Raw genomic sequence first — 17,203 nt, 5'->3', positions numbered from 1 at the left:
CGTCCTTGAGGGGGTTCCGGGTGGTCCCCATGTGGTCCAGGGACCACCAGTGGTCCCTGAGGGGGTTCCAGGTGGTCCCCATGTGGTCCGGGGACCACCAGTGGTCCTTGTGGAGGTTCATGGTGGTCCCCACGTGGTCCGGGGACCACCAGTGGTCCTTGTGGAGGTTCATGGTGGTCCCCATGTGGTCCGGGGACCACCAGTGGTCCTTGTGGAGGTTCATGGTGGTCCCCATGTGGTCCGGGGACCACCAGTGGTCCTTGTGGAGGTTCCAGGTGGTCCGGGGACCACCAGTGGTCCTTGTGGAGGTTCCAGGTGGTCCCCATGTGGTCCGGGGACCACCAGTGGTCCTTGTGGAGGTTCCAGGTGGTCCGGGGACCACCAGTGGTCCTTGTGGAGGTTCCAGGTGGTCTCCATGTGGTCCGGGGACCACCAGTGGTCCTTGTGGAGGTTCATGGTGGTCCGGGGACCACCAGTGGTCCTTGTGGAGGTTCATGGTGGTCCGGGGACCACCAGTGGTCCTTGTGGAGGTTCATGGTGGTCCGGGGACCACCAGTGGTCCTTGTGGAGGTTCATGGTGGTCCCCATGTGGTCCGGGGACCACCAGTGGTCCTTGTGGAGGTTCCAGGTGGTCCCCATGTGGTCCGGGGACCACCAGTGGTCCTTGAGGGGGTTCCAGGTGGTCCCCATGTGGTCCGGGGACCACCAGTGGTCCTTGTGGAGGTTCCAGGTGGTCCCCATGTGGTCCGGGGACCACCAGTGGTCCTTGTGGAGGTTCCAGGTGGTCCCCATGTGGTCCGGGGACCACCAGTGGTCCTTGTGGAGGTTCCAGGTGGTCCCCATGTGGTCCGGGGACCACCAGTGGTCCTTGAGGGGGTTCCAGGTGGTCCCCATGTGGTCCGGGGACCACCAGTGGTCCTTGAGGAGGTTCCAGGTGGTCCCCAGTGGTCCAGGGACCACCAGTGGTCCTTGTGGAGGTTCCAGGTGGTCCCCATGCAGCTAAAAATGATGGTGAGTTGGTAACCAAACTTATTATGTTAGATATTTAACTGTTGAGAGGGTAAAATGAAACCAAATGGACCCAACATCAATACATCAATACATCAATACAGCATGGATGGAATTGTGGACAAAATCGTATCCAACGATAACAAAATTTAGTTTTGGGTCTTGAGATGCTAAATGTCATCAAATGGTGGTCCGTGGCTCAAATGGGTCTGAGAGGCTAAATGTCATCAAATGGTGGTCCGTGGCTCTAATGGGTCTGAGAGGCTAAATGTCATCAAATGGTGGTCCGTGGCTCTAACATGGCTGAGGGAAGTAGGGGTGCTGGGGGGGCTGTAGCACCCCCTCCCCCCAGGCACAGCCCCCCCTCGAACAGGAGAGAAAGAGAAAAAAAAAGAGATTTAAATATGCTGTATCACAGTATTGGCACCTTATCCTGGTTAATTGCCTGTGTCAGTTCGTTCATATATAACTTGCGTGTGGAGAGGGAAAGTAAAGGCCACGTTTGCGCGTGAAAATGCGCGAAAATGCGCGTGCATGATGCGCGTGCACGCGCATTTTTGCGGCGCGCGCTATGCGCGCGCACCCCCAGGTACACGCTCAGCCCCTGCTAGTGTAAAGTACTTCCCGCGGGCCTGGGCTCAAATGGGTCTGAGAGGCTAAATGTCATCAGATGGTGGTCCGTGGCTCAAATGGGTCTGAGAGGCTAAATGTCATCAAATGGCGGTTCCGTGGCTCAAATGGGTCTGAGAGGCTAAATGTCATCAGATGGTGGTCCGTGGCTCAAATGGGTCTGAGAGGCTAAATGTCATCAAATGGCGGTTCCGTGGCTCAAATGGGTCTGAGAGGCTAAATGTCATCAAATGGTGGTCCGTGGCTCAAATGGGTCTGAGAGGCTAAATGTCATCAAATGGCGGTTCCGTGGCTCAAATGGGTCTGAGAGGCTAAATGTCATCAAATGGCGGTCCGTGGCTCAGATGGGTCTGAGGCTAAATGTCATCAGATGGCGGTCCGTGGCTCAAATGGGTCTGAGGCTAAATGTCATCAAATGGCGGTTCCGTGGCTCAAATGGGTCTGAGGCTAAATGTCATCAGATGGCGGTCCGTGGCGCAAATGGGTCTGAGAGGCTAAATGTCATCAGATGGCGGTCCGTACGTGGCTCTATAATGCAGAATAAATAATGGACCTTGACATGAAAAAAAAGGTTGAAATTAAACCACTGGTTTAAAGGAAACAAATAAATAAAACGTTCATAACAAAATCTGATTTATTTCATGAGTCGATGAAAGTATTAAAATCAGCATTGGTGGAAAGGAAACGTTGAATGTAATGTTCCCTTACTATTATTATCATTATTACTGAAACATATGGCCCAATCATACCATTATCAATCTAGGCCTATCTAGAAATGCAAGTCTGGGTACGTCTGTAATCCACGTAACTCCAGAACCGTTCGCCCCACCGACTTCACATTCGACCCTCGCGTTCCACCCCACCACAGGGTGTCGTTCCACCCCCCACCACAGGGTGTCGTTCCACCCCCCACCACAGGGTGTCGTTCCACCCCACCACAGGGTGTCGTTCCACCCCACCACAGGGTGTCATTCCACCCCACCACAGGGTGCCGTTCCACCCCACCACAGGGTGTCGTTCCACCCCCCACCACAGGGTGTCGTTCCACCCCCCACCACAGGGTGTCGTTCCACCCCACCACAGGGTGTCGTTCCACCCCCCACCACAGGGTGTCGTTCCACCCCACCACAGGGTGTCGTTCCACCCCCCACCACAGGGTGTCGTTCCACCCCCCACCACAGGGTGTCGTTCCACCCCACCACAGGGTGTCGTTCCACCCCCCACCACAGGGTGTCGTTCCACCCCCCACCACAGGGTGTCGTTCCACCCCACCACAGGGTGTCGTTCCACCCCCCACCACAGGGTGTCGTTCCACCCCACCACAGGGTGTCGTTCCACCCCCCACCACAGGGTGTCGTTCCACCCCCCACCACAGGGTGTCGTTCCACCCCCCACCACAGGGTGTCGTTCCACCCCACCACAGGGTGTCGTTCCACCCCCCACCACAGGGTGTCGTTCCACCCCCCACCACAGGGTGTCGTTCCACCCCACCACAGGGTGTCGTTCCACCCCCCACCACAGGGTGTCGTTCCACCCCCCACCACAGGGTGTCGTTCCACCCCCCACCACAGGGTGTCGTTCCACCCCACCACAGGGTGTCGTTCCACCCCCCACCACAGGGTGTCGTTCCACCCCACCACAGGGTGTCGTTCCACCCCACCACAGGGTGTCGTTCCACCCCCCACCACAGGGTGTCGTTCCACCCCACCACAGGGTGTCGTTCCACCCCACCACAGGGTGTCGTTCCACCCCCCACCACAGGGTGTCGTTCCACCCCACCACAGGGTGTCGTTCCACCCCCCACCACAGGGTGTCGTTCCACCCCACCACAGGGTGTCGTTCCACCCCACCACAGGGTGTCGTTCCACCCCACCACAGGGAGTCGTTCCACCCCACCACAGGGTGTCGTTCCACCCCCCACCACAGGGTGTCGTTCCACCCCCCACCACAGGGTGCCGTTCCACCCCACCACAGGGTGTCGTTCCACCCCACCACAGGGTGTCGTTCCACCCCCCACCACAGGGTGTCGTTCCACCCCCCACCACAGGGTGTCGTTCCACCCCCCACCACAGGGTGTCGTTCCACCCCCCACCACAGGGTGTCGTTCCACCCCCCACCACAGGGTGTCGTTCCACCCCACCACAGGGTGTCGTTCCACCCCCCACCACAGGGTGTCGTTCCACCCCCCACCACAGGGTGTCGTTCCACCCCCCACCACAGGGTGTCGTTCCACCCCACCACAGGGTGTCGTTCCACCCCACCACAGGGTGTCGTTCCACCCCCCACCACAGGGTGTCGTTCCACCCCCCACCACAGGGTGTCGTTCCACCCCCCACCACAGGGTGTCGTTCCACCCCCCACCACAGGGTGTCGTTCCACCCCACCACAGGGTGTCGTTCCACCCCACCACAGGGTGTCGTTCCACCCCACCACAGGGTGTCGTTCCACCCCCCACCACAGGGTGTCGTTCCACCCCCCACCACAGGGTGTCGTTCCACCCCCCACCACAGGGTGTCGTTCCACCCCACCACAGGGTGTCGTTCCACCCCCCACCACAGGGTGTCGTTCCACCCCACCACAGGGTGTCGTTCCACCCCCCACCACAGGGTGTCGTTCCACCCCACCACAGGGTGTCGTTCCACCCCCCACCACAGGGTGTCGTTCCACCCCCCACCACAGGGTGTCGTTCCACCCCACCACAGGGTGTCGTTCCACCCCCCACCACAGGGTGTCGTTCCACCCCACCACAGGGTGTCGTTCCACCCCCCACCACAGGGTGTCGTTCCACCCCACCACAGGGTGTCGTTCCACCCCACCACAGGGTGTCGTTCCACCCCACCACAGGGTGCCGTTCCACCCCACCACAGGGTGTCGTTCCACCCCACCACAGGGTGTCGTTCCACCCCACCACAGGGTGTCATTCCACCCCCCACCACAGGGAGTCGTTCCACCCCCCACCACAGGGAGTCGTTCCACCCCCACCACAGGGTGTCGTTCCACCCCACCACAGGGTGTCGTTCCACCCCCCACCACAGGGTGTCGTTCCACCCCACCACAGGGTGTCGTTCCACCCCACCACAGGGTGTCGTTCCACCCCCCACCACAGGGTGTCGTTCCACCCCCCACCACAGGGTGTCGTTCCACCCCACCACAGGGTGTCGTTCCACCCCCCACCACAGGGTGTCGTTCCACCCCCCACCACAGGGTGTCGTTCCACCCCCCACCACAGGGTGTCGTTCCACCCCCCACCACAGGGTGTCGTTCCACCCCACCACAGGGTGTCGTTCCACCCCCCACCACAGGGTGTCGTTCCACCCCACCACAGGGTGTCGTTCCACCCCACCACAGGGTGTCGTTCCACCCCCCACCACAGGGTGTCGTTCCACCCCACCACAGGGTGTCGTTCCACCCCCCACCACAGGGTGTCGTTCCACCCCACCACAGGGTGTCGTTCCACCCCCCACCACAGGGTGTCGTTCCACCCCACCACAGGGTGTCGTTCCACCCCCCACCACAGGGTGTCGTTCCACCCCACCACAGGGTGTCGTTCCACCCCACCACAGGGTGTCGTTCCACCCCACCACAGGGTGTCGTTCCACCCCACCACAGGGAGTCGTTCCACCCCACCACAGGGTGTCGTTCCACCCCCCACCACAGGGTGTCGTTCCACCCCCCACCACAGGGTGCCGTTCCACCCCACCACAGGGTGTCGTTCCACCCCACCACAGGGTGTCGTTCCACCCCCCACCACAGGGTGTCGTTCCACCCCCCACCACAGGGTGTCGTTCCACCCCCCACCACAGGGTGTCGTTCCACCCCCCACCACAGGGTGTCGTTCCACCCCCCACCACAGGGTGTCGTTCCACCCCACCACAGGGTGTCGTTCCACCCCCCACCACAGGGTGTCGTTCCACCCCCCACCACAGGGTGTCGTTCCACCCCCCACCACAGGGTGTCGTTCCACCCCACCACAGGGTGTCGTTCCACCCCACCACAGGGTGTCGTTCCACCCCCCACCACAGGGTGTCGTTCCACCCCACCACAGGGTGTCGTTCCACCCCCCACCACAGGGTGTCGTTCCACCCCACCACAGGGTGTCGTTCCACCCCACCACAGGGTGTCGTTCCACCCCACCACAGGGTGTCGTTCCACCCCCCACCACAGGGTGTCGTTCCACCCCCCACCACAGGGTGTCGTTCCACCCCCCACCACAGGGTGTCGTTCCACCCCACCACAGGGTGTCGTTCCACCCCCCACCACAGGGTGTCGTTCCACCCCACCACAGGGTGTCGTTCCACCCCCCACCACAGGGTGTCGTTCCACCCCACCACAGGGTGTCGTTCCACCCCCCACCACAGGGTGTCGTTCCACCCCCCACCACAGGGTGTCGTTCCACCCCACCACAGGGTGTCGTTCCACCCCCCACCACAGGGTGTCGTTCCACCCCCCACCACAGGGTGTCGTTCCACCCCACCACAGGGAGTCGTTCCACCCCACCACAGGGTGTCGTTCCACCCCCCACCACAGGGTGTCGTTCCACCCCACCACAGGGTGTCGTTCCACCCCACCACAGGGAGTCGTTCCACCCCACCACAGGGTGTCGTTCCACCCCCCACCACAGGGTGTCGTTCCACCCCCCACCACAGGGTGCCGTTCCACCCCACCACAGGGTGTCGTTCCACCCCACCACAGGGTGTCGTTCCACCCCCCACCACAGGGTGTCGTTCCACCCCCCACCACAGGGTGTCGTTCCACCCCCCACCACAGGGTGTCGTTCCACCCCCCACCACAGGGTGTCGTTCCACCCCCCACCACAGGGTGTCGTTCCACCCCACCACAGGGTGTCGTTCCACCCCCCACCACAGGGTGTCGTTCCACCCCCCACCACAGGGTGTCGTTCCACCCCCCACCACAGGGTGTCGTTCCACCCCACCACAGGGTGTCGTTCCACCCCCCACCACAGGGTGTCGTTCCACCCCCCACCACAGGGTGTCGTTCCACCCCCCACCACAGGGTGTCGTTCCACCCCACCACAGGGTGTCGTTCCACCCCCCACCACAGGGTGTCGTTCCACCCCCCACCACAGGGTGTCGTTCCACCCCCCACCACAGGGTGTCGTTCCACCCCCCACCACAGGGTGTCGTTCCACCCCCCACCACAGGGTGTCGTTCCACCCCCCACCACAGGGTGTCGTTCCACCCCACCACAGGGTGTCGTTCCACCCCACCACAGGGTGTCGTTCCACCCCCCACCACAGGGTGCCGTTCCACCCCACCACAGGGTGTCGTTCCACCCCACCACAGGGTGTCGTTCCACCCCACCACAGGGTGTCGTTCCACCCCCCACCACAGGGTGTCGTTCCACCCCACCACAGGGTGTCGTTCCACCCCACCACAGGGTGTCGTTCCACCCCCCACCACAGGGTGTCGTTCCACCCCACCACAGGGTGTCGTTCCACACCCCACCACAGGGTGTCGTTCCACCCCCCACCACAGGGTGTCGTTCCACACCCCACCACAGGGTGTCGTTCCACCCCACCACAGGGTGTCGTTCCACCCCCCACCACAGGGTGTCGTTCCACCCCACCACAGGGTGTCGTTCCACCCCCCACCACAGGGTGTCGTTCCACCCCCCACCACAGGGTGTCGTTCCACCCCACCACAGGGTGTCGTTCCACCCCACCACAGGGTGTCGTTCCACCCCCCACCACAGGGTGCCGTTCCACCCCACCACAGGGTGTCGTTCCACCCCCCACCACAAGGTGTCGTTCCACCCCCCACCACAGGGTGTCGTTCCACCCCCCACCACAGGGTGTCGTTCCACCCCCCACCACAAGGTGTCGTTCCACCCCCCACCACAGGGTGTCGTTCCACCCCCCACCACAGGGTGTCGTTCCACCCCCCACCACAGGGTGTCGTTCCACCCCACCACAGGGTGTCGTTCCACCCCCCACCACAAGGTGTCGTTCCACCCCCCACCACAGGGTGTCGTTCCACCCCCCACCACAGGGTGTCGTTCCACCCCACCACAGGGTGTCGTTCCACCCCCCACCACAGGGTGTCGTTCCACCCCACCACAGGGTCACTGCAGAGTGAAGGATACGTGTGTGTGATGGTGGAGGACCTGCAGAGTGATGGATACGTGTGTGTGATGGTGGAGGACCTGCAGAGTGATGGATACGTGTGTGTGATGGTGGAGGACCTGCAGAGTGAAGGATACGTGTGTGTGATGGTGGATGACCTGCAGAGTGATGGATACGTGTGTGTGATGGTGGAGGACCTGCAGAGTGAAGGATACGTGTGTGTGATGGTGGAGGACCTGCAGAGTGATGGATACGTGTGTGTGATGGTGGAGGACCTGCAGAGTGATGGATACGTGTGTGTGATGGTGGAGGACCTGCAGAGTGATGGATACGTGTGTGTGATGGATACGTGTGTGTGATGGTGGAGGACCTGCAGAGTGATGGATACGTGTGTGTGATGGTGGAGGACCTGCAGAGTGATGGTGGATGACCTGCAGAGTGATGGATACGTGTGTGTGATGGTGGAGGACCTGCAGAGTGATGGATACGTGTGTGTGATGGTGGATGACCTGCAGAGTGATGGATACGTGTGTGTGATGGTGGATGACCTGCAGAGTGCATGACCACCCGTTTCGACTGTTATCAATCGACACCGCAGTGAACACTTAGGATCAGTACGATTGTTTTCGACGAGTAAGGGCATGCTCTGCCGATTGATAAAACGAAAACCCGGAAAACGACCGGATTAAGGTTGGCGAACATGCGTTAATATTGGGACCGCGCTGCGACATGCTTGCGGTTATGTTTAGGTTAGGGCAGGGGTGGGCAACTGGCGGCCTGGGGGCCACATGCGGCCCCCACCTTCACTTAATGTGGCCCTCAGGTTAATGTCAGAATACTGATATAATATTGGTTATTGTTACAATTCCACAACATGCAAACATGACCCGTTGTAATTACGTCTAAATTAGTAGCTCATTGCTCAACACAATTAAAGGCATTTGAAATTACATAGGAATGTTAATTTTCAGGATTCCAATTCAGGATACCAGTAACCAGCTGACGCGTTTTGAGCTTGTAGATCGGCTATTTTTGCTACGACAGTAATATATGGCCCTAGGGAGTGAGTGTGGAACTATAGTGGCCTTCTCCATCGTCAAAGTTGCCCACCCCTGGGTTAGGGTATGAGGCAATGAAGGACTGGAAAGTCTGGCGTGGCCTTGAGAAATCCATGATCTCGACCGGTCGAAAAATGATGATGGCAAAACACAGCAGATGTACAAGCTCATAATGTGACCCGGATATGTGGCACGCTGAGTTTGTAGATCCTGTATTTTCGGCGTACGATAAGAGAATAAACGAGGCGTGTGTGTAAGTGAGATTTTGTGTTTGTTTTTGTATTGTTAAAATAAGCGTTTGAATAGCTATATTCTGTAATTAACTATATATTCAGCCCTGGTTCTGAACAGTGACAGGGAGAGCCCTGGGTCTGAACAGTGACAGCCCTGGTTCTGAACAGTGACAGGGAGACCCCTGGTTCTGAACAGTGACAGGGAGACCCCTGGTTCTGAACAGTGACAGGGAGACCCCTGGTTCTGAACAGTGACAGGGAGAGCCCTGGTTCTGAACAGTGACAGCCCTGGTTCTGAACAGTGACAGGGAGAGCCCTGGTTCTGAACAGTGACAGGGAGACCCCTGGTTCTGAACAGTGACAGGGAGAGCCCTGGTTCTGAACAGTGACAGGGAGACCCCTGGTTCTGAACAGTGACAGGGAGAGTCATGGTTCTGAACAGTGACAGGGAGAGCCCTGGTTCTGAACAGTGACAGCCCTGGTTCTGAACAGTGACAGGGAGAGCCCTGGTTCTGAACAGTGACAGGGAGACCCCTGGTTCTGAACAGTGACAGGGAGAGCCCTGGTTCTGAACAGTGACAGGGAGAGCCCTGGTTCTGAACAGTGACAGGGAGAGCCCTGGTTCTGAACAGTGACAGGGAGACCCATGGTTCTGAACAGTGACAGGGAGAGCCCTGGTTCTGAACAGTGACAGGGAGACCCATGGTTCTGAACAGTGACAGGGAGAGCCCTGGTTCTGAACAGTGACAGGGAGACCCATGGTTCTGAACAGTGACAGGGAGAGCCCTGGTTCTGAACAGTGACAGCCCTGGTTCTGAACAGTGACAGGGAGAGCCCTGGTTCTGAACAGTGACAGGGAGAGCCCTGGTTCTGAACAGTGACAGGGAGAGCCCTGGTTCTGAACAGTGACAGGGAGACCCATGGTTCTGAACAGTGACAGGGAGAGCCCTGGTTCTGAACAGTGACAGCCCTGGTTCTGAACAGTGACAGGGAGAGCCCTGGTTCTGAACAGTGACAGGGAGAGCCCTGGTTCTGAACAGTGACAGGGAGAGCCCTGGTTCTGAACAGTGACAGCCCTGGTTCTGAACAGTGACAGGGAGACCCCTGGTTCTGAACAAGCACTAATAGCAATGACTGCATTCAGAACATAAGATATTTATCACTTCCCCCCCCCCCCCCCCCCCTCAAAGGCACATCAATCTCAGCTCTACCTATCTTGAGGTCATGGTTGTGTGACCTTGTCGTTGACAGACAAGGTATTCAAAGCTCAACGCTGCCTCCTGTTACATTTAGCATTATTCTGTATTAAAGGTCCTTCATTCACATTTCTTCATTAGGCTGTTGTAGGAAACATACTTGTGAACAGGAAACAGAGCCACCGGCGATCAATGGAATCACAGCCATTGGAGATCAATGGGTGAAATGGACTCCCTTTGGTTTTGTTAAAATGGCCGCCGCAGCTGTCACTCAACAGCCAAGACATTTTGTGTCATTCAGCTTACCTGGCCTGAACTTCACCTGTGTCCAAGAAGAACCTCATTATAAACTGTAAAATATTTCTACTTCTTTGAGTCAATCTGCATAAACATGTGTACATACAAGTATTGTCAAAAAGGATTTGGGCAATAGACAAATGCATGTCTGTTTGTTTTTGTGTGCCAGAGAAACTAATCATTGTAAACATTTACATTTTATTAGTATTTCAGGCCTTTTAAAGAGCACAAATTAAATCGTATAGATTTAGGAAAGTGATAAATATCGGCCACTGGCATCGGTGAATGTCTTCTTACTTGCAGACTTGTTGCCAGTCATGATCAACAGGGCGAGTATCTGATGTTTGGCCCATTTTAAGTACAAGTTTGCCTTATTTGAAGGGGATTTTTTTGAAATGACGTGCAGCTTTTTCTCTAATTGAAGAAACAGCATTTTTATTCTGAGTCCATTGGCAGGCTGTGGAAATTAAGCTGAAGAGAAAAAAAAATTAAAAAAAAAAAAAGTTACCAGCATCATTTACATGAAACGAGTTTCAGCACAAACACAGTGTCAGTTATACCAGCATGGACATTTAATTGAATAAACTCATTTTAAAGCAAAAAAATGTTGCATTATTTTCTTTATCGTGACCACCAGGGGTTCACCTTGTAAATGTGAAAACAATCACTTCCCTATATCCGTTGTTGTATGAAGTACAAGGTTTGTGTAGATTATTTTCCCTATAATAAACAAGAAATGTCTCAAGTCATTATATATCCACTTGCATTCCATTCTCTTGCATATTGTGCCTTAGTGGGGCTTTCTGTCGTCGCGTTTTCAGTCTCTAGTCATATGGTTGGCCGTATTAGGGCTAGTCTCCCATTGGCTTAGAGGCCAGTCAATCATGAAAACCCTCACCACTAGACCACGTGACTGGACTAGAAAGTCTGCGCGTTGATCAGCTCAGCAAGCTGATCAATAAAATGTTGTCCTATCAGCTTGCAGAGCTGATCAACGATCATTGCGCAAAACATGTCTAGGATCGCTGAAGATTCATAAGGAAAGAAACTAATTCAGCGATCCCGATTGATATCATTAAATAAACAACGACCTAAAGATGCCTTGATACACGTCGTAGGCACATGGAGGTTTGATTAGGAAACACATGTATACACGTCGTAGGCACATGGAGGTTTGATTAGGAAACACATGTATACACGTCCATAGCACTAAAAATTTTGCCAGCTATTTGGGGGTGCGCAGGTCCAATGGACTGCCCCAGAGCCCAGGGTCGCCCCAGAGCCCAGGGTCCCCCCAGAGCCCAGGATCGGCCCAGAGCCCAGGGTCGCCTCAGAGCCCAGGGCAGAGGGTCGCCCCAGAGCCCAGGGTCGCCTCAGAGCCCAGGGCAGAGGGTCGCCCCAGAGCCCAGGGTCGCCTCAGAGCCCAGGGCAGAGGTTCGCCCCCAGAGCCCAGGGGGTCGGCCGTACGAGGAGAGATCCATCACCGTGGGAACCTTACGCTTTACTTTTCTTCTTGTTCTTCTTCTGCTTTCTCTTCTTCAAAGGGTTAGGAACGATCTTCTTCACTTTGAGCGGTTGGAGGGGACAGGACGTGGGTTTGAGGGGACAGGACGTGGGTTTCGTAGCGTCCTCGTCCACTTTGTTCTCGTCACTCTTCGCCTCCATCTTGTCGTCGTCGTCTTCTGCGTCATCGTCGTCTTTCGACGACTCAAACTTCCTCTTGCGACCCCCGCTCTCCTCCTCCTCCTCCTCCCGGGACGCTGCTGCTGCTGCTGCTGTCCCCGTGTGGTCTGCTGGCTCTGTGATCCACTCCACGCAGAGCGCTGGCACTCGGGGGGCGATGGCGTCCACCATGTCCGTGAAGAGCCCGCCGTGGTGGAAGCCCAGCGCCAGAACGCTCCTGAGGCCCAGCGGCTGGCAGACGGTGGCGCTGAGCTGTGGAACCTGGCAGGACGGGACGGGGAGGGGGCAACAACGGTTAATATAACTAAAAATCACACCCGTGTGAAGTGAGCGGCGCTAATATATTAAAGTCTAACTCATGTTGATTAGGTGATGTAAAACAAACTGCCAACACAAACATTAAACGCCATTAACAATCCCTTCATTGTCAATGCGTTTACTAAACTGAACTAAAGACAAACATTAAATCTGTGTATAGGAGGGGCTAGCACCCCTCAAAAATACAAAAAGAATATCAATTTGAATGTGATAATACATTTTGGATCGTTATTTAATCATTACTAAAAAAGGAAAAAAAAGCTCTAAAAGATCACAAGATTGATTATTCGATTAAATTGGAGATAAATAAATCGACAGAATCATTGCTAAGAAAAAAACAAAATAAACCTTCAGTCCTCCTACCTGACAGGCCGGGACCTCTCTGGTCCTGCTCAGGGCGATCAGATGGTTGGTCATGTGCGCTGGCTTCACCGACTTGCACACCAGCACCAGGCTGAGCTGGTTCCTCTCCAGAGCCCTGGTGACCTCGTTGATGCCGATGGCCAGCTGCCTCCTGGCCTCCAGGACTGTCCAGCCGCTCCTGGGACCGCTGGGTGGACCGCTGGGTGGACCGCTGGGAGGAAGGACTGGTGGTGGTGGTGGTGACGTCACGGGATCCTTCTCGCTGGGCTTCCTATAGGGACGGACGTGCAGAGAGTGTTAAGCGTTATTCATAGTCTTAATATTTATCGGTGGTGAGGTGGTGACCACCGCAACTACAACATGACGTCACTGAGCCACGGTGAAGAGCAAACCACCGCAACTACAACATGACGTCACTGAGCCACGGTGAAGAGCAAACCACCGCAACTACAACATGACGTCACTGAGCCACGGTGAAGAGCAAACCACCGCAACTACAACATGACGTCACTGAGCCACGGTGAAGAGCAAACCACCGCAACTACAACATGACGTCACTGAGCCACGGTGAAGAGCAAACCACCGCTCTACAACATGACGTCACTGAGCCACGGTGAAGAGCAAACCACCGCAACTACAACATGACGTCACTGAGCCACGGTGAAGAGCAAACCACCGCAACTACAACATGACGTCACTGAGCCACGGTGAAGAGCAAACCACCGCAACTACAACATGACGTCACTGAGCCACGGTGAAGAGCAAACCACCGCAACTACAACATGACGTCACCGAGCCGCGGTGAAGAGCAAACCACCGCAACTACAACATGACGTCACTGAGCCGCGGTGAAGAGAAAACCACCGCTCTACAACATGACGTCACTGAGCCACGGTGAAGAGCAAACCACCGCAACTACAACATGACGTCACCGAGCCACGGTGAAGAGCAAACCACCGCAACTACAACATGACGTCACTGAGCCACGGTGAAGAGCAAACCACCGCAACTACAACATGACGTCACTGAGCCACGGTGAAGAGCAAACAACCGCTCTACAACATGACGTCACTGAGCCACGGTGAAGAGCAAACAACCGCTCTACAACATGACGTCACTGAGCCACGGTGAAGAGCAAACCACCGCTCTACAACATGACGTCACTGAGCCGCGGTGAAGAGCAAACCACCGCTCTACAACATGACGTCACTGAGCCACGGTGAAGAGCAAACCACCGCTCTACAACATGACGTCACCGAGCCACGGTGAAGAGCAAACCACCGCTCTACAACATGACGTCACTGAGCCGCGGTGAAGAGCAAACCACCGCTCTACAACATGACGTCACTGAGCCGCGGTGAAGAGCAAACCACCGCTCTACAACATGACGTCACTGAGCCGCGGTGAAGAGCAAACCACCGCTCTACAACATGACGTCACTGAGCCGCGGTGAAGAGCAAACCACCGCTCTACAACATGACGTCACTGAGCCGCGGTGAAGAGCAAACCACCGCTCTACAACATGACGTCACTGAGCCGCGGTGAAGAGCAAACCACCGCTCTACAACATGACGTCACTGAGCCGCGGTGAAGAGCAAACCACCGCTCTACAACATGACGTCACCGAGCCGCGGTGAAGAGCAAACCACCGCTCTCCACAGCCCTTCTCTCTGTTTTTACTCACCACCGCTCCACAGTATTACAGTCTCCTCACCACCGGAGCGGTGGTCACCTCACCACCGGAGCGGTGGTCACCTCACCACCGGAGCGGTGGTCACCTCACCACCGGAGCGGTGGTCAACTCACCACCGGAGCGGTGGTCACCTTACCACCGGAGCGGTGGTCACCTCACCACCGATAAATCAGACTATGAATAGGCCTTTAGTGAGGCAGGGGCAGTACTTGCGTGCTCAAGTAATAAGTAACGGTGGCATTACATTACATTTAACAAACTGTAGGCATATATACTCGTATCCATACTTTTTCCTCCACTGGCGAAACGGATTGGTCTCGGTCTTCTCCAGTCCGATGGTCTGGAGCTTGTCCCTGAGGGCGCTCAGGATGAAGAGCATGTCGGCCTGGGGCAGAGAGCTCCAACGAGGAGCGCTGAACGGAGAACACAGGGTCGTCTTGGCCGGAACCTGCTTCTGTTGCCTCTGCTGCTTCTTGGTGGGCTTGGCTGGGGCGGCGGCGGCCATGATGGGCTTGGCTGGGGCGGCCATGATGGGCTTGGCTGGCGCGGCGGCGGTCATGATGGGCTTGGCTGGGGCGGCGGCCATGATGGGGACCTCTGAAATGATGATGATGATGGACACACAGCTGTTGGACGCAAAGGTTCTTTCTTTTATTATTGATACAGGTTTTATGTGTTTTTAGTTAAACATTAAAAACGCCATTGACAATGAAGGGAAAATGTACGCCATCTTGTCCCCCAACACAAACATTAAATGCCATTAACAATATAGAGAATTTTGTTCGTTTGTTTTACATCACCATTACATCACCTAACCAACATGAGTTCGACTTTAATACATTAGCGCCCCTCACTTCACACGGGTGTGATTTTATAATACACTATAGTGGTGCCCGTTGGGCACCGCTATAGCGGTGCCTATAGCGGTGCCTGTTGGGCACCACTATAGCGGTGCCCGTTGGGCACCGCTATAGTGGTGCCCAACAGGCACCGCTATAGGCACCGCTATAGTGGTGCCCGTTGGGCACCACTATAGCGGTGCCCGTTGGGCACCACTATAGTGGTGCCCAACAGGCACCGCTATAGGCACCGCTATAGTGGTGCCCGTTGGGCACCACTATAGCGGTGCCCGTTGGGCACCACTATAGCGGTGCCCGTTGGGCACCACTATAGTGGTGCCCGTTGGGCACCACTATAGTGGTGCCCAACAGGCACCGCTATAGGCACCGCTATAGTGGTGCCCGTTGGGCACCGCTATAGTGGTGCCCGTTGGGCACCACTATAGCGGTGCCCGTTGGGCACCACTATAGCGGTGCCCGTTGGGCACCACTATAGCGGTGCCCGTTGGGCACCACTATAGCGGTGCCCGTTGGGCACCACTATAGCGGTGCCCGTTGGGCACCACTATAGCGGTGCCCGTTGGGCACCACTATAGTGGTGCCCAACGGGCACCGCTATAGTGGTGCCCGTTGGACACTGGCCTACTTGGAACGATGCAAGCTGGAAATTAATGCCCCTCCCAGTTATCAAGTATGCGTCCCGTCAGGCATGCCCAAATATGGATGGAGTCTATGCTGATGTCAGAACATATTTGTGATGTCAGAGCATATTTGTGATGTCAGAACAAGCCCCACGGTTGTCCAGAACCGCCACAACAGGCCTCTGCCCCGGGCTCTGGACAGCTAGGGCCTCTCTGCCCCGGCTCTGGACAGCTAGGGCCTCTGACCAGGCTCTGGACAGCTAGGGCCTCTCTGCCCCGGCTCTGGACAGCTAGGGCCTCTGACCAGGCTCTGGACAGCTAGGGCCCCTGACCAGGCTCTGGACAGCTAGGGCCTCTGACCAGGCTCTGGACAGCTAGGGCCTCTGACCAGGCTCTGGACAGCTAGGGCCTCTGACCAGGCTCTGGACAGCTAGGGCCCCTGACCAGGCTCTGGACAGCTAGGGCCTCTGACCAGGCTCTGGGCAGCTAGGGCCCCTGACCAGGCTCTGGACAGCTAGGGCCTCTGACCAGGCTCTGGACAGCTAGGGCCTCTGACCAGGCTCTGGACAGCTAGGGCCTCTGACCAGGCTCTGGACAGCTAGGGCCTCTGACCAGGCTCTGGACAGCTAGGGCCTCTGCCCCGGGCTCCATATATGGAGCTGTCCTGTTCTCACAACACTCCATATTTGGGCATGCCTGACATGAATACATACATGAATACATACATGTTTGTATGTATTCATGTATGTATTACATACATGAATACATACATGAATACATACATACATGCAGAACCAGATATTTCACATAATATTAATGTGCCATATTATGGCACATTAGTATTTATTCTTCAACTATACATCATTTTGGTTGAGTGGCATATAAATTATGATTTAAAAGTAAATCTCGATGTCAATATTGCCAACAACAAACAGCATATTTTTAACAAGACATTTTGTACCATTTTCATATCGAGGCCCATTATTTATTTCGTAATTTGAGCCAATATACGGACCACCATTTGATGACATTTAGCCTCTCAGACCCAAAACTAAAGAATAATGTGTTGTTGGATAATATTTTGTCCACTATTCCATCCATGCTGTATTGATGTTGGTACCATTAGGAGAGATAACAGGCTGTATTGATGTTGGTACCATTA

At 56.1% G+C, this 17,203-nt stretch overlaps 1 protein-coding gene across 2 annotated transcripts in view; it reads right to left on the bottom strand.

The window, feature by feature from the left end:
- Nucleotides 1–10,712: 10,712 nt before the first annotated feature.
- Nucleotides 10,713–17,203, bottom strand: part of rpp38 (ribonuclease P/MRP 38 subunit) — an 8,164-nt gene continuing 1,673 nt past the window's right edge. Inside the window, exons 2-4 of one of the 2 annotated variants that reach the window (XM_079503441.1) lie at nt 14,849–15,158; nt 12,869–13,139; nt 10,713–12,448 (exon numbers count right to left, since the gene is read on the bottom strand). In XM_079503441.1, coding sequence (XP_079359567.1) covers nt 11,999–12,448; nt 12,869–13,139; nt 14,849–15,147 — 1,020 coding nt within the window. In that variant the 5' untranslated portion in view covers nt 15,148–15,158 and the 3' untranslated portion in view covers nt 10,713–11,998. Of the gene's footprint in view, nt 12,449–12,868; nt 13,140–14,848; nt 15,188–17,203 lie in introns of both variants that reach the window. The other variant, XM_079503440.1, reaches the window with a different exon arrangement.

The sequence above is a fragment of the Electrona antarctica genome (genome assembly GCF_951216825.1).
Source record: "Electrona antarctica genome assembly, chromosome: 6".
NCBI lineage: Eukaryota > Metazoa > Chordata > Actinopteri > Myctophiformes > Myctophidae > Electrona > Electrona antarctica.
Note: the sequence above shows the minus strand (reverse complement) of the source record. Positions and strands in the feature narration are given on the sequence as shown.